The sequence below is a fragment of the Dermacentor variabilis genome, chromosome 3 (genome assembly GCF_050947875.1).
Source record: "Dermacentor variabilis isolate Ectoservices chromosome 3, ASM5094787v1, whole genome shotgun sequence".
Lineage (NCBI taxonomy): Eukaryota > Metazoa > Arthropoda > Arachnida > Ixodida > Ixodidae > Dermacentor > Dermacentor variabilis.
In genome coordinates, this window is record NC_134570.1 from 4440265 (window position 1) to 4458379 (window position 18115).

Below are 18115 nucleotides of genomic sequence, written 5' to 3' on the forward strand. Positions count from 1 at the left end.
TGCAGATATTAAAGTACCGGGCCCCGTCACTGTAGTGCAGATGCTAAAGTACCGGGCCCCGTCACTGTAGTGCAGATGCTAAAGTACCGGGCCCCGTCACTGTAGTCACTGCCTATATTTAAATAGGTGGCGCTAAAGCGATGAACGCGACGAGAGCCCTGAATCGGTGCTTCCGTTCTGCCCGTGCGGTCTTCGCCTGTGCCCGCGACTGTGGAGAAGTGATTGTGGCTGTTTGATGCCGTTAAATGTGAGAGCTTCTGGCGAAGTGATTGAGTATGGCCGTAGTAGTTCTGCCCATGTAGTGTTTAGCGAACTTCACCTGTGCCTGTGACTGATCGTGTTGCCCAGTAGCTTTGTGGAAAGCGACGTGGTTTGTGTGGATGTCATCGCAGCGTTTGCCAGCTTCTGGGTAGCCCCTGTGCCAGTTATCATTGATGGCGTTGCCCAGTAGCTTTGCGGAAGTTGATGTACCTTACCTGTGTGGATTTGGTTGCCGCTTATGATTACCCTAATTATAGGTGGTCACGCTGCCTTTTGAAGCGCGTACGAGCGCGAGAAACTTCACCGATTTTTGTGTAAACAACGTGGACGTCTCGAAATGTTAGCTAGAATATCAACCAGCAGCAAGCCAAGTCTGTATTTTGTGGTTTTACGAGCTTATGATCATGCGAGCAGCAGAAAGACAAAAGGTCCGTTACATAATGTCAGTTCCATAAAATCAGCTTTGCCGCAATACAGTCATGTTATGCGGTGAAGCATACGTAATGTATTGCGGTAAAGTATATGAAAAAGTAGGCAGGGACCACTGCGTTACTAGGGCGATTTTCTTGTATTATGGTCATGGCCGTGCGCGAACAAGGGAAAATCACGGTCGAAGCGCATGGCACAAACCTTGCCAATGCTTCAATTGGAAAAAAAAAGAAAACGAATTGGAGTGGGTGATGCCAAAACAAAGCCTTCACTTTTGTATTATCAAATCAGTTCCGAGAATATTCAATCATATTCCAAGCTCTTGCCTTATTTATGATTGTTTAAAGTATATGCATATATTGTGCACCAGCCTTAGCACCAATTCTAATGTACTTTAATGATGTAAGTTTAATAACACATGGCAAATATATAATTTGTGCTGTATGGTGTTGTGCTGTTTATAAGCTGCTGCTTTCATGTGGTAATGTGCACATTGGCTGAAAGAGTTGATGTATCCTCCTTATAGAACTGATTGAAAGGTGAACCACCTGTCAAGCTATCATTGTTCTTGGGGTTGTACACCAGATTTCACAAACATGGGGATAGTTATGATACAGAAAGAGTAGCTGCAGCTTAACATATCCAGATGCATGCACAGGAGTGCAAGAGTCGACCATCTATCTCTCTAACTCAGGTTGAATGTGCATACTTGAGTGACATGTAACACTTGTTGGGTGTCTGGTTTATTTTATGGTTAGCTTAGTTTGTGTTTTTTCTTCCATTTGTAGGTTTTTGTGTGTGTTGCTGTGTATGTATATAATTGCTTCCAGAGTGGCTTTCTTGTTGCTAATAAATTTAGAGAAGGCAGCGTTCTTCATTTTGTGCATCAGACAGCAAGTGAGCATGTTTCAAAGGATGTTGGATTTTGTTGCCATAAGCAACAAAAAGGCATAAGCATATAGACTGCTTGCTGGAGGTACTCTTTATAGCATTAAGGATATTGTCATGCTGATAACTCTGTGCACAATAATTAGAAAGATCACATCATGTCTTCTTGCCACCATGAAATCTTGTCAGATGTATAACACGGGACATGCACCACAGATCTTGGCCGGCCATTCTCATTTGTGGTCTCGACCTCCTACTACTGAGTATGCTGGTCCAAGAGACAAAACATGCAACTTGTATCTGATTAAATGTAGTGTATGTTGCACAAAATTAGATGTCAGGTGTTATTGTTGACACAGATACATATCTGTGAGCCTCATAAGCTAATGTCAAAAGAAAGAGAATAATACCCATGAAGTGCACTCTTGGTAGGATGGCAGGACCATACTCTTGCAGAGTTAAATAACAACCATGCAGCAGTATCATGATATCAAGCTGAACAATAATTTACTCCAAGAATAGTTTTCTTCGTGCAACATTGCACTGATAGTCTTGAAATACAATACCCATTGCTAACAGAAGGCCTTCCCAATTAGAATGACGGGAGGGCATATTTTAGGAAGCAAGAATGAAAACGGAGCCGGTTAACTATGAAAGTTGTGAATGCAACTCTGCAGAAGTTAGAAAAATGAACCAAATGGAATAGTTTAAAAGTAAGCGGTTTAGCGACAAAAGGCCGTTTTCTTCCATGCCAGAAAAGCAAGCAGACGTTGAAATGCTTTCCACATACATACCTTCGAGGTACATGTACAGGGTCTGTCCTGAAAGTAATGTCAGTAAGGCGATTAAAAATCATTTATTGAATTTGTTCTTACAAATTTTTAAAAATCTTCAAAATACTCTCCGTTTGCGTCAATACATCAGCTCCAGCGAGACTTCCAGCTCTCGAATGCGTTGCGGTAGTCCTCCTCCGGAATGGCCTTTAATGCTGTGGTGCTAGCTGCTGTTAGGGTTGGAGTCTGACACCACGTGGCGAAAGGAATTTCATCCGACCATCTTCATCGAAATGAGGCGTGACTTCTCCGGCGATGGTTGGCGTCCCGCACATCGTGCACAAAGAACTTTCTCTCACCGGACCTTTTACCAGGCCTCGTCGAAATAAAGCGGGACTTCCTAATTCGCCATGACCGTTTCGAACGTCTACCTGTCTGCCGGAAGCCCCGCAGTGTACAGCCTCTTTTGTGTGTGTGTGTGCGTGTGTGTGTGTCTGTGTGTGTGTGCCTGTGTGTGTGTGTGTGTGTGTTTAGAAAGGCCCTTTCCTCGAATTGGACCTAGAACTTCCACGAACCCGCAAAACGCAGAAGAGGCGGACAGGCGTCTACAATTCCGGGAGGCGGGATGACTTCTTCCTTTCAGCAGGCTCGGTATAGCCAGAGGAGGAGGGTCCCTCTTTCTGTGCCTGTCACGTGACACCGACGAAAGCAAGAGCCCGCCCACGATTGTAGAGAGCCTATTTAAGAGGCTCCGAAATGTACTTTTGATAACTTCATGCGCTTCTCATTTTCTTTCATTTACCTTGAATAAACCGTGCAAGTTTCGCACTAGAATATCGTCTCGCCCTTGCTTGGTCGCCATGGTCTACCGGATGCCTGCAGCCCGCCGACAGCGCCACGCTACCCAATAAGTAACGTCGGTCGAGCTTCGATAGGCAGGCGCCGCTACTTCTCGGCAGCAGTACGATACGCTACCCTGGAGTACGCAACAAACTGACTGGCAGCGATTGGGATACGGAAACCTGGAGACCCCAACTTGGACGATAACTACGAGATCGTAGCCTCTTCGTCCTGGTGACAACGTTCGGAAGGAAGGTGTCTGGTGAGTGCACGGCTTTTCTTTACTGAGATACCACTTGGCTTTTACGTATTTTTTTTGTAAGTACAGTGCAGTAATTTTTCTTGAACCGTTGACGGAAGTTTGAGTACGTCAAGCTTGTTATAGAGTGAAGAGTTAGCAGCACTAAGGGCAGCTATGAACTTGAAGGCACTAAAGAAGCCGGAATTGTTGAGCTTGGCGAAAGAGTTGGACCTCCAAATTGCCGAATCAAAGAGAAAGCCGGAGATAATTGAGGCGATCGAAGCGACCGGGGCAGAAGACGATGAACTGACGGAATGCCAAGAGATCGTTGCAGAGGAAGAGCGTAAGCGCCTAGAGAAAGAGGAAAAAGAAGAGCGCAAGCGCCTAGAAGAAAAAGAGGAGCGCGAGCGGGCAGCACGTGAGGCCAAAGAAGAGCGCGACCTCGAAATGAAGCGCCTAGAGATTGAGCTCTTGAAAGCTCAAAATTCTGAAAGAACTAGCACAGAGGCACGTGAAAGCGAGCACAGAATGACAGACTTGATGGCACCCTACGCCGTAGGAGGGCAGGAGGGGACATAGGTCTTTTTCTGGTACAGTTTGAGCGCACGTGCGAGAAGGCAAAATTCGCGAGAAACACGTGGCCGCCACGCTTGCTTACGTTACTACCACGTGAGCTAGCTGATATTATCGCCCGCATGGGGAAAGAAGCAGAGGACTTCGATGAAGTCAAAGCAAATCTGCTTAAAAAGTACAGATTATAAGCGGAAGCATTCAGGCGAAAGTTCAGGGAAGTCGAGAAGACCAAAAGTGAGTCATATTCAGATTTTTCATACACCTTGTAGGTAAACCTGAAGGAATGGCTGAGAAGAGGGTGCAATCGGCGACGCTGAAAAGACAATGCAGTGCGCTGCTTTAGAACAATCCTACCGCCGGCTGCCAGTAAACATCAAGTATTGGGTTCAGGATAGGCCAGGCGTAGACACTGTTACGAGAGCGGCCGATCTCGCTGAGGAGTACGTAACTCGCCGTGCGGACGAAGGCAGCGAAGCTCCTAAGAAGGAGATGAATAAATGCAGACCCGACAAGCCAAAGCGATGGTCAAAGTCGAGTCGGTATAAGACAATGGATAGGTGAGATTCGGTGAAAACTAGTGACGAGGAAAGCGAGGGAGAAAAGGAGTCACCCGGACAGAAGGCAGAAAGGCAAAAGAAAAAGGCTTTCGAGGCCAAGAAACCAATAGTTTGCTACAACTGCCAGCAAACAGGGCATATCTCCGTGGGATGCAAAAATCCCAAACTGTTGATGTCACTAACTAGTAACGAGGAAAATCTGAACGAGGAAATCTGAGACCTCGTGGTAAACGGCAATCCGTGTAGAGTGCTTCGCGACTCGGCAGCCACAATGGACGTAGTGCATCCGTCGTACGTAAAGGAAGGCCAGTTCACGGGAGAATGTGCTTGGATAAGGCAAGCCGTGGAAACCTCCAGTGTTTGTCTCCCTGTGGCCAAGATTCGTATTGAAGGCCCTTTTGGAGTACTGGACACTGAAGCTGCCGTCTCGGCACATCTCCCGCCTCAGTATCCATATTTGTTTTCTAACAAATCAGAGGATTTGCTGCGACGCAGGGGAATCGGGTTTAGTGAGGGAACAGTGCAAGCCTTAACTCGTTCCAAGCAGTGGCTTAGCCGGAAATGTCGTTCGGGGAGGGGGGGGGGGGGGGGCTCACCCTGCAGCTCGGCCTCCTCCTTAGGAAGCTTTAGCTCGGGTGCTCCTACCTAAATACATGTAGTAGGGGAATTCGTTTTTCTCGGCAACCACTGCACCAAGTTTGACGAGATTTGTTGCATTTAAAGAAAAAACTGAAATTCTAGTGACTCCTGGTTTTAGATCTTTCATTTGGGTTGTCAATTCTTTATCGAAAATTGCCCAAAATCGCACATTTTCAGAAAACAAAACTATCTAGTTTATAACTCTGTAACTGAACAAGCAAAATTGACATCACAATTCTGTGAATTGCACTTAAAAGTACATCTAAAGCAAACAAAATTGATTGTTACTCATGAATCTAAAAAAAAAGAGTATTGCGGAAATACGGTTTTGCAGAACCCTTGTACACAACGTGACCAATTCACGTAAGCTACAAATTGACATACCAATTTGTCCGCTTTGACTGTTATAATAGATGCCGTTCACAGAACAGCAATATCTGTTCTTGATGCAACGCTATTATTTTGTAAACGTGGTCCTTATATTTTTTTCGAACTTTTGAATTTTTCGAAATATTTTAAACAAAATTCAGGCCCTAAATCGAAATTCCGCTTCCAATAGGCAGTAGAATTTAACTTTCTGAAATACAACAAATTCATTAAAAGCGATCCAGGGGTTATCACAGAAAAGCGTTTCTGCGTTTTACATGTATATGAATAAGCCGCATCGGAGTTGGGCCCGAGCTAAAGCTTCCTCTTAAACAATTTGTAGAGGGATAAAATACATGCATAATAATTGCATTGCCATTGCCAAAAATGTTGCAAACGAATTCTTGAACGCTACGCACTGTCAAAACAAGTAAAATATGTATTTTTCATAAAACATACTCGTATGTGCCAAAAATTGTGCACAACATAACTGATATCAATGCTTCCATGTTTTTTGTGTATTTAATAAGTAAAGAAAATATCGCACGAACTTCAGAATTATATCAGTCCGAAACCAGCAAAGCAGTGCTTGCCGCTGATATGAAAAATGTAAAGGCCATGAAACGAACAAGTTGAGGGCAAATATGTTAATGAAGCTTTGTCATTCAAGCACTGTATTTACATTCTTGTACATATGCAACGGTCAGTGAAAAATCTCGATGACGCTCTCATTTGTTCCAATGTATTAAGCAAGAACAGCTGTCACCGGTCTTGTATTGTGAGTAAATGCACCGAAATTATAGTCTCAACAGAGAGCACGTATAAAAAGCAGGAGTTCTGCAAAACATACGAGGGCGAGTCAAATGAAAGAGAGCCAATGCGAATATATCAGAAATGGAGTACTTTATTTAAAAGTAGTCTCCATTGGTCCCAGTTGTCCCATTGACTAACGAGTCGCGTGATTCCCGTCTCATAAAATTCTTGGGTTGCTCTTTCAAAAAGTCAGCAATTGACTCTTTCACGTTATCGTCCGACATGAATATGGTTCCCTTGAGCTGTTTTTTCGGTTGCCCCAAAATGTGGAAGTCGCAAGGCGACAAGTCTGGGCTGTGCGGCAGATGCTTCAGCGTTTCCCACTCAAACTTTGCAAGTTTGTATTAACCACATCAGCGACGTGGGGACGGGCATTGTCGTGGAACAAGATGACCCTATTCATCAATTTTCTACATCGTTTCTTCTTGATTGCAACATGCAGCCGTTCCGGCGTTTCACAGTATCGGAAACAATTGATAGTCTCTCAAGACTTAGCAAATTCTATTCCTAATGATCCCTGACGATCGAAAAAAAAGGTCAACAACACCTTTCCGGCGGAAATGATGGACTTTGCTTTCTTGGGGCGTAGTGAATTCGAATGTTTCCACTGTAAGCTTTGCCGTCGTGTTTCAGGCTCGTAGTAGTGGCACCATGGTTCGTCCCCGATCCCAATTGCAGACAAGTCGTCACCCTCATTGTGATAGCGGATCAGATGAGTCATGGCAGCGCCTAACTTCTCAGTCATCTGGCGGTGGTTCAAAATCTTGGGCATCCATTGCACACACAAGAACCGATAACCGAGATGTTTATGAATTATGGTGTCAACCGGACCGTGACTGATGTTCACACGCTCTGCCAGTTCATTGATGCTTATCCTCCGTTCTTGCCTCATCGGCTCATCAACCTTTGCAGTTTTGTTAAGGGTGATTGCACGATGGCTTTGGCCAGGTCTTGGACCATCTTTGTAACTTTCACGTCCTTCTTTGAACCGTTTACTCCAACGCTTCACAGTGGCCAATGAAATGCAATGTTCAACGTACACCGCAGCCGTGCGGCGACAAATTTATTTTTGTAAAATGTCAAATTTTTGTGAAGAACTTCATGGCACCACGCTGTTCAACTTTTGGAGTGTCCATTATTTCACGCAACCATGTTTAACCCAGTGTATGAAACATTGAAGAACGTTTATCCTCACACCTGCGTGTGACTTTTGTAAATGAGAGCGGTCTGTGTGTTACGCGCATGCCTCGCAGATAATGAACCGAACCATTATTGCGCGGAGTGGGTTGGCTCACTTTCATTTGACTCGCCCTCGTACATTACGAATACGAAGCTACAATGGAATACGAAAATGCAAAAATACGGCTTGATAAAGGCCAAAAAAGTGTCACGGTAAACAAAGTACACTGCACGTATACACAAAACCTCGCAACAAAATATTTAAATATACATGTAAGTCTCCAATAAATCTACGTATCTAAGGAAACGTCACGGTATATAATTCGTCAAACAAGGCAAATAAACATCTTGCACAATCACAGATCACAGAATCCTAAGGCCCGACTCTCCCCCCTTCACGCCCCCTGATGTATCGCGCGCGAAGGAAGGCGGCGCGCTTGCTCCCCGCTTTTCTCCTTTGCGTACCCAAGAGTGAGTCACCATCAGGTCTCTTCGATTTGGCTGCACCTGCTGCACTAGTTCAGTGGGTGTAGCACCGCCATTCTCGTTTTTCTGGTGCGGCGCGCGCCCTCTACACTTTTCTCCTCGTTTTGTCAAGGTGCTGGCGAACTGCTGCACGAGTTCTCGGCTGGCCTGCACTCGCTCCAGAGCAAGTGCAGAGAAAAGTGCAGCATGGCGTACTTGCCGCCCAGCCAAGAGCACACGACGATGCATGTTCTCGTTCACGGCGTCCAAAAAGAAGTTAGGCTTGTCTACAAACCCGACGACTCAGCACTGGAGGACGCAAACGCAAATGGATATATATACGAGGCATCAGACAAGTGCTGCTGCATGTTTTCGATGAAAGCGTGGTTAGCGGGCAGTTTGTGCTTTATTCGTACTCGTGGCCACGTGTAGCGGCTGGCCACGATCAACGCATAGGCCCTCTCAAATTGCGGCATTGATTTAGGTCCACTTAGCATTTCTGAGTGATTGTGCTGTGCTGTGTGCAAATTGCATATATTAGGTCTTGTCTTCGCAGACGGGCAGCGCTTGACACTCCGGTTCGTGGCCCAAGATACACAAGTTGAAAATATTCTTCCTGTAACACAACCACCGACACCGGCCCGCGCCAGTGACGGCTTCGATGCAGTGGGGCCAGGCGCCTTTCCAGCGGCATCTGCGTCCGCTGAAGAAGCAGCAGAGATATGGAGCACTCGAAAAACCAAGTTCTTCATCTCCAAGTACACGGAGATGAAGGACTTGGTGGGAAAGAGCAGAGAACTCCGGTACGTAGTCTTTTACGTTTCATTTTATGTTGCCACCAATATTGTGAGCAACAATGTTAGTGGAATGTTTTCATGCATACTTCGCAGGATTTAAGCTTAGTACATCAATTCTTATGTCAAGAGTGTTTGAAATGTGTGGCAGCCAGTATGCAAATATTTTGATTTCAGAGTAGCAGAAAGCGCCACACTTAAGTGCTAAAGGAACCTATCGAAGTGGTGCCGCAAAATTTCAGTCACATGTAGCAGCATGCTTTGTATTTAACTATGCTATGCTTTTATTTTAGCACAAGAAAGCCTTTGTGGGTAAGACTCACCGAGCTTATCAACAAGCTTAGAGTTTATGTGCAATATGACTACCATACAGATTGAAAATAAGTGTAAGCCACTTGACCAAGCATATAACAGGGTGTCTACCAAGTTACATTTCCAAATTCCCTGAGTTTTCCAGCTTTTCCCTGAGTGCCTTTGAGAAATTCCGTGAGTGATGCAGAACTATGTTTTATGTCAAGAAGGGTGGAACCATATCGCCCGATGCTGTCACTCTTTAGTAAGCATATGAAAAAAAATTTTAAAAGAACCGACTTAACCCAATTTGAATACTAAGGAGTAGTGTTAATGTTATTCAAAAAAGAATAGAAAGGAGGGGTTAGTAAAATGCACAGCAAATAAAATGTCTTCGAAAAAGATTGCAAATCGAGTCGGACATTCTCAAATACGAATAAAAAAGGAGATGCATACAAAAGCAAATATTTCCGAATATGAGCTATTTATATCAACTGATAGCAAGCTCAATGGTATGAGGCCTGAATTTTGTCACAATTGAGCTGGAACAGCTTGGAAGTCAACCTCAACTGTCCTGACATATTCTCAGTCCGCGCACGACGCCTCAGTGTTGTGTTTCACTGCTTTAAAGAGATTATTTTGGTTTGTATGAGGGACACCTGCATCTTGGCGTCAGCCAAGAGTGTTTTTTAAGCTCAGGCTCCTTCAAAGAAGCGCTCGTATACTTCATTCCCCGTCCTTTCTGTTCTCGTGCTCCTTTTGTCGCGCGTTCGCACTACGGACCATTTGAATCATACTCTTGGTCAGTTTACAGTCAACGTGCAATTTTTCGGACGCCCTAGGGGCCGCGAAAACTTCCGAAAAGTCAGGCAGTCCGAAAAAATAAATGCGTGTCTTTTACTGCTCTTAAGGGATCAAATCGACATAGGCACGTCTAGAAAAGCTCTGAATGCCTGTCAGTACACTTATTAGGCATAGCGGTGCATACTGTGACAGGAGAGGGCGGGTGCACGCGTGTAAAATTAAGGAATACATACTGTGTCCCGTTTCAATTGCCCCTTCCTACGCTTGTTAAGCTTCACCGCAATACATTTGCTAATGCTTCACCGCGTTACAAAACTGTACTGAGGCGAAACTAACTTTCAGGAACCAGCATTATGGAATGCGCCGTGCTTTCCGAGCTTCGAAGTTAAAATTATTGCTGACAGCGGAAAAACGGAGAAACACGGCACTGAACGGCAAGAAGCTTAATAGCGAACGTCGAAGCAGCTAGGCGTAGCGTTGCCGCAGTGGTGGCTACGGCTGCCAGCGGATCTGCGTGCGATAGCGCCGGTTCGAGGCGGCGAGGTATAATCAAAATGGCAGCGGTGGTGGCTTTGATTAATGCCGTTTCGGACCTGCGGTCATGCAGAACGTCCGGAAAATAGGACTGCAAATAGTTCTTGCGTCCGAAATTTCAGACGTTCTGATACATTGACTCTATGGGGTACGTGGTGGTGCCGCGAAGCCGTCCTAATTATCGGGAATCCGGAAAGTCGGTCGTTGACTCTACACTGGCAACTCCTCCAGCCGACGACAAGGCGTCAAAGACGATTCGTTACGATTCCTGTCTGTTGCTTGAGCCAGCATTACCGCGCCTTTCGACCCTTTCAATAACATTACAGCTAATTTTCCCTGATAGAGGCACAAATTCTCTGAGTTTTCCCTGAGTTTTTCCAGACTGCTAAAAATCCCTGAGAATTCCCGGTTTTCCCAGTTTTCCCGGTTGGTAGACACCCTGTATAAGAGGACCAAGAAGGACAACAGTTCATCTGGTCACCACCGCGTGACCTGCGAATATGAAGAGTAAGTGTGCTTATTTACTATGGTATTCAATGGGGTTGATCACTTGTGCATCACGCGTTACACAGAGAACTGGCGGAGATACTTGAAAAGGAGCACAGTATCAATCCGCGATTGCTCTTGGAGCCTGGAAAGGCAATCCTCCCTAGCGGATGCTCAGGGTAAGTGAAAGACAGTTTTTGTGGAAAACCTGGAATTGGTGTGGCATCTATGTGTATATTTTCTACAGGACAAGCACCACAGAAGCATCCGCCGAGCTTTTGCCTGTGCCCGTCGAGGACAGACTGTCTGCAACAGTTGAGGACAGCCTCGCCTCTAAAAGGAAACGCCACAGCAAGTCACAGCTTACTCCCCTTTTGGAGGTGCTGAAAAAAATGGGGCAAGCAAGACAGAAACAAGCCGAAGCGAGAGCTTAGGAACGAAAAGAAAGAAAAAAGTGGGAAGAAGAGCGGGCTAAGCGGCATGCAGACCGCATGGAGAGATTTGATCGCCTGCTAGACTTGATTGCAAAGCAACAAGGGTCGCAACAGGGAGAATAAAGTTGTCTTGCACTACCACTGCATGTTCAATTTATTTCAAATGGAAACATTCCTCATATGTGACACAAATCATTTTACAAAACACTTTTCCACATTGGCATGGCATTCACAGAGATGCGACATGTTCCTATAGCACTGCTCCTTTGCAATGAACTCTCGCAGGGACTGACTGAAGCCTGGCAGACTGCATTCAAAATCCCCTTCAGTGTCGTCATTACCCACATCTTCCTCTTGTGGTAAAGATGTCAGCTCTTGGAAGAAGTCCCTCTCGTTGTTGCACAGGTTGTGGAGCACACACGCTGTCATGACTATACAGCAGGACTGCACAACAGTTTTGGCATCCACAAGGTACAACCTCCTGAAACGCTGTTTAAGCATGCCGAAGGTGTTCTCGATGGACACCCTCTGCTGGCTGTGTCGCTTATTAAACTGTTTTTTCCACGATGGAAATGAGGCTTCATTGTCCCTGAATGGAGTCATCAGCCAAGGCATCAGAGGATACGCACTATCCCCCAGAATGTAGTTTTCACCACATTCCAATGCTGCACGTGCGAAGAAAGGGCTCTCCTTCAAAACGCGGGCATCGTAGACAGATCTAGGGAACCCAATGAAAACATTCAGCAACCGATTCCTATCATCGCAGATCCCTTGTAAAATGATAGATGGCCACTTCTTGCGATTGAAATATGACTGCGTCGTTTCGCTCGGAGTCAGGATCTGCATGTGCGAACCGTCGATGCAGCCGATGGCAGTCCGAGGGCCTTTGCCTCCGCTCTTGGCGAGGAAACCTGTCTTGATGCGATCCATTTCTGCACTGCTGGGCCAGCATACAACATCACCACTAAGTGTGTGCAAAAAGTGGACGAACCGCGTCACGCATGCATGCACTGACGACTTTGCCAAGTCAAACTTGTCTCCTATGGCGTACATCGAAATTTGCGAGCCGATATACACAAAAGCAATTAGGCATGTCTTTTCAGTGGATATATTTGACGCCCTTGAAGCGCGCTTGGATAGGAGGTCGAAGCTCTGAATTGACCACTTAGCCAGTCAAATGTTTCTCCAGAGAGCCTGAACAATCTTTTGAATTCATGCTCGTGATACCTGGATATCACGTTCTCGTACCCCGGCACACGATTTGCATCTCCTCGTACCAATGCACAGGCTACCCAAACACACATTGTAAGGTCGCTCTGATTGTTCGTGTTGCTAAGTGTCACGAATCGGCCACGTGCTTCGTGTATAGAGAGGGGGTTCACTTCCCCCCATGTCAGCCGGGCGACAGTTGCTGTGTTATGTGGGGTCACAGGCACCGCGCGGTGTTGGGTGACGCGTCGCGGCAGGTGCCAGGTGGGCGAGTGCCGATTCCGGGAAGTCGGCATTGTGCGCACGGTGTTGGCAGTCCGCCGACGGTCACACGAGTCCACACAGACCAGCCTTGAAAGGGACCGCTGTACAAGGTATTGTGGGTCTGGCCCCCGAGTGCCTGACTAATTGGAGGCGCCGCCGAGGTTAAGAAGGGCTTAGCAACTCTGACCCCGTGCCGCATGCAGTGAGCATGGACCTAATCTTCTACGCGTCCGGAACGCAATCGCCAGCCTTGTTGTTGGGTGCGACTGCCTGTGTGGTGTCGAAGGCCAGCTTACAGTGCACACTGTAGGAATGCGGGGCACACGTAAAGAGTGCATTCGGACGACGGCGTCTTGGAAACACGCACTCGGAGAACTTTGTCTTGTAGACAATAAGTTTGAAGGACAAGGAGGGCCATCAGTCTCCCACGCGGACAAACTTTGAGTACGGCCGCACTACGTGGTATCGATGCCCCTGCTTCCGAAACAGTTGCGGCCTAGACGCCGTTGGGATTTGAAACGGTCTAGCGATAACTTGTTCGGGCCTGGCGTGTTTTGCTGAGCCCGTCACTAACTACGGAGAAATGAGAGGGCAACGGAGTTTTGGCGAAGAAGGAAAAGAGCTTTGTTTTCCAATATGTTTATTTTTAAGAGTAAGCCCATCCCTGTGGGTTGTGGCTTAACAAACGGTTGACTCTGACTGGCAACTGAACCTGTGGGACGGGCCAACGGCCCTACCGCTTTTTTTTTCTTTGTATATTTGGGCTATAAAAATCGGGACGACATGCTGTCCCTCAGACTTGGCTGAAATCAGGATTACTGATAGATCAGTGAGGCTCCGTACCATGTACGTTAGACTTGGCTGAAATCAGGATTGCTGATAGATCAGTGAGCCTCCGTACTATGTACGTTAAAACGAGTCTGGGCTCTAACAGTCATTGAGACAGTCGAAGAGTGAGACTTTGTTTCTCAATTGTTCAAGTTTGTAATGTATTTGTTTTACCTGCCATGTATATAGAAAAGTTTACCTATAAATATTTCTTGTACATCTGATCTCATCGTTTCCTGCCTGCGTTTGATCAACAACTGCCGATCATCGTCCGAGAAGCTTCAAGTTCCAACGGTGAAGCGAGGACGGAGAACGAACGAAACTTTACTCACATCGTCGAACTCGTCGTCGGAGTCAACGTGAATGTCACTGTAGTCGCACTCGTCGTCGCTTTCCGAATCCAATAGCTCCATGGCAATTTCAAAGAGGGCCATTTCACGTGGCAAGCGGTGCCAGTGATACACAACGTGCACGTAAAACACGTAAACAAGGCCGTGTCTGCTGTGCCCGGGGCACAGCAGACGAAAGGCCGGTGCCCGAAATGTCTACGTTCACCCATGACGTCACGTCCGCTATAACCCATGATGTCACATCCGCTCATTTCCATGGCGTCTGTCTTACGGAGCCGGCTGCGCTGCGAAGCGGTTCGTATTCCGTGCCCACTTAGAGCGTGAGTAATTCATCTTTCCACGCTATATGCGTGTAATAAAGGATTGGGGCTGTGAGCTGTTTGATGCGTTACCATTAGGTACCTTGTGCGCATATTTTGCCTCATGGCCGCGTCAAATTGCAGCCGGCATGTGGAATGGGCAGTGGCATCTATATGGAGCTGCTCATGTGAGTGGTATTGCCTCCCTCGGGATCGTCAGTGCGCGCACAGAACCATTCAGTAGTCTGGTTCAGGGGAGGAGGCGCGTAAGAACGAGAACGTAAGAAAACATTGGCATGACGAGCTGTTCCGTCAGATAGCGTTACATCGCGCTTTTTTTCTAAGACGTACCATCTCGCTCGAGCGAGAGGATCTTAGAACAGCATTACTACTGCTTTTTTACAGCTTTGCTGCGGCTCATTTAATCATCACCTGCATTCTTTTAATAATACAAATGGCATCGCTGCGCAGAAGAGCGTCTCTTGAAGTTTCCAAACAAGAGCCAATGCCGCCGTGCCTGCTGCATACACGCTTACCTTTCCTAACGCAGCTAAGACGCGGCACTAGCTCTGCTACTGCGTGATACAGGGTCACTGTGGTAATAAAATTAAAAAGAACAAACGAAATTAATGCAGAAAATGTCAAACGTTGCCAAGCGTGATAAATGGACCTGCCTCGCTAGATAAGTTGAAGAAATCGGCGTCCTGAAGTCAGCTTCGCCGCAGTAGACTAGTGTTACGCGGTGAAGCATGTCAGAACTGAAGAGTGACCGCTTTCACCGACATATATAATATGTGTTCCTTAATGATGTACTTGTGGACCTGCCGTCTCCTATTACATTACGGGCGCCGAGGCGCCTAAGTGTACTGGCCGGCCTTCAGCGCTATTTCGGACGTGGCTGTGATGCTTTGTACCGTTGGTTTGTCGACCTTGTAAGCCAGTCAATGTTTACACGGCCATTTTTTTCTGAACTGTTGATTTCTTCCATAATAGCTACGTAATATCGTAGTTTCCTGTTCAACTGCTTTGGTCATATGCGAGTCAAGGTGTTCTCTTTAGCCGAGCGCAGTTTTCGAAAGCGAAACGACGCTTTTGCATCAGCATATAGTGCCGTCGCCCATTTACAACACAATCAATGTCATTTTGTATGTCGCTGGGAAACCGCCGAACGCAGGGAACTCATTCGCATGCGGGGAACTGCATAACTAGCCACTGGATTAGCGTGCCTCTTGGGAAGCTGCTTTGCATCAAAGGCCAGATACCCTTGCTATGATTCACCGCAAAACATGTATGTCTAACTGCTTAACATATTTGTATTGCGGTGAAGCTAACCTTACGGAACCGAATTTCGCAACGCTTTTTATACTCCTGCATCTCTACCAGCCACTACCAAACGCTTGTCGGTACATTTCTTGGCAAAGGTCCAGCTAAATCTCCCCTGTTTGGAGTGGGGGGGGGGACTCACGTATATGAAAACTACCAAGGAAAGCAGTTGCCCTGATGAAGGCACGCTCCCCTGTCGAAACATTTGCACCAGCCTGTTCGACCACCGTTATCACCGCAACATATTTGTGTGTTGCGGTGAAGCATGCCGATATTGGGAAAGATTTACGTGAATCTGGAATGTATGGTTTCTGTCAGCGACGAACCTAATGTTCTACTCTCAACAAAGCAGATTTTCGCGGCGGGATGCATGATGTCTTGAGAACTTTTGTTGGCTAAAGCCATACATGCCAGGTTAGCTCTTGTCACAATAATACGCTTTACCGCAATACACAAGAGGCCTCGCTGCAGGACATGCCCGCCGTAGTTAGCGAAAACCTTACGTGACCGTTCACTGCAAAACACCTCCTGTATTGCGGTGAATCGTAATAAAGCACATTTGTCAGTTTAGAATATAAACACCCATGCCCTTCGATTTTGTAATATTATGACTCAGGTTAATGAGAACATGTATTCACTGCTAAAAACATCCACATTGAAATAGAGATATGAACACTGATGGCAGCCTGTGTGATGTTTTATCCCTTTACTTTTTGTGTACCTGTCACGCTGCCATTATTAAATTTTCCTGTACTTTGTAAGGTGCTGACGTACATAACATTACATCACAAGGAGTTACTGTGTAATTAGTGTTCAAGGACCAGTGTGATGGCTTTTCTCAAGAAAGGTTTGGGTTATGTTGTTGTGAAGGTTTTTTTTAGAGAGGTAGCTTTCTGAGAAGAAATCAGATGTCAGGAAATAGACCTCAATGGCACAGTAATCTTGGCTGCCTTTTGCTCAAACGTGCCCTAGACATAATTGAGTGATTTGCACTTGCAACTGGACAGCAGCCTTAGCTTGGGAGACCAGTGATATGGCATATTTTATCAAACTAGGTGACACATAGCATTACCAGTCCGAATAGAGACCTGTTTAAATGTTTGTCACCTTTAACACCTAGATTTTCGACCATGAATTCAGAAAAATCTGTAGCACATTTAGAACCTAGATTTTAAATGCTGTATAAGTTGGCTTCTTGTTCGCTGCAGCTGTGCTCGGCTTCTGTCCAAACGGGAGAGCACTTCTGCACAGCTTATTAGGGAACATTCTTATTTACATACCTTCTTTTTATTTATCTCGCCTACAATCACAATCAAATGTTTATAGCACATGAATGTGCTGTGCATGAATCTTAACTTACAATGCCATGTTCAACAGGACAGTGCATGTAGCTTGTGTTGGTTCATTCAAGCTAAGCATTGCTACAGCCTTTAACTGTAGGTATCATGGTATGAGAGCAGAGAAATGGATATGCAAAGACAGTTGGGCACATTGAGACAACATCTTTGTTATGTGTGAAAAGGTGACAGATACACAATATGGGGAGAACGCATGCACTTTCATATTTTCTCGCGCACAAAAAAAGCCGGAGGAATAAGGTTTCTTCACTGTGCCATAGAAACTATATGTTTGCTCTCAAAGGTAATTCTGATTCATTGGATATGTTCCTGTGCTGTGTTTATTTTCTTGAGTGTGCTTTAGTTTTTGCACGTTAATGTTTCAAACTCGTTTTTATTTTCACAGACTGAACATCCCACGTCTTGGTTTGACATCCTGGTACAGGATACTTGCACTTAGCATGGAGTGATGAAGCAGAGCAGTGTACTTTTATTAAATGTGCAGATTTTAGCAGTATAACAGCCGTTCATTAAAAAAACATGTGTGCTGATAATAAAGTGTTCTTACCCAGATTCCTCGTTGTCTATTTATTTATTTATTGATACTGTCAACCCTCATAGAGGGTCATAACAGAGAGAACAATACAATTACATAAATCAAATATGTACAATGTCAATGTACGTAAAGTTGCTTAACACTTGTCAATTCACAGTGAATAAGATGTTCACTTGAATGCTGTTCAGCACACTTCTGACATTTGTCAAAATACGTACAATGAATATCAAGTCGCACATATCACTTGGCACTTCAAAACTAATTCAAAAACTCCCATAAATATGCTTCAGCAGCATTTTCAAAGTCGGTGACATCTTTTAGGCTAACAATAGCGTTTGGCAATTGGTTCCACATTTCTATCGCATCCAGGAAAAATGAGTATCGATATGTATCACTGTTGGTGCAGTCCGGCTTTATGACGTAGTCGTGGTTAGTTCGCGGGTATCTTTTGCCTGGAGCATGTAGATATTTGAGCTTATCAATCTAAAGTTGATCCTGCATTATTTGATAAAGCACCTTCAGCCTATATTTTTTCCTACGTACCTCAAGAAGATAGAAGTTGCAACGCTGTAACATAAGCGT

General features: G+C 45.6%; 1 protein-coding gene across 2 annotated transcripts in view; it reads right to left on the minus strand.

The window, feature by feature from the left end:
* Ada2a (Transcriptional adapter 2A) overlaps positions 1–18115 on the minus strand; it is a 278034-nt gene that overhangs the window by 243275 nt on the left and 16644 nt on the right. Inside the window, exon 1 of one of the 2 annotated variants that reach the window (XM_075684078.1) lies at positions 14001–14209. The exons of the other annotated variant lie outside the window; for it this stretch is intronic. Within the exon in view, the coding sequence (XP_075540193.1) occupies positions 14001–14102 (102 nt within the window). The 5' untranslated portion in view covers positions 14103–14209. Of the gene's footprint in view, positions 1–14000; positions 14210–18115 lie in introns of those variants that run through there. 2 annotated transcript variants of the gene reach the window in all.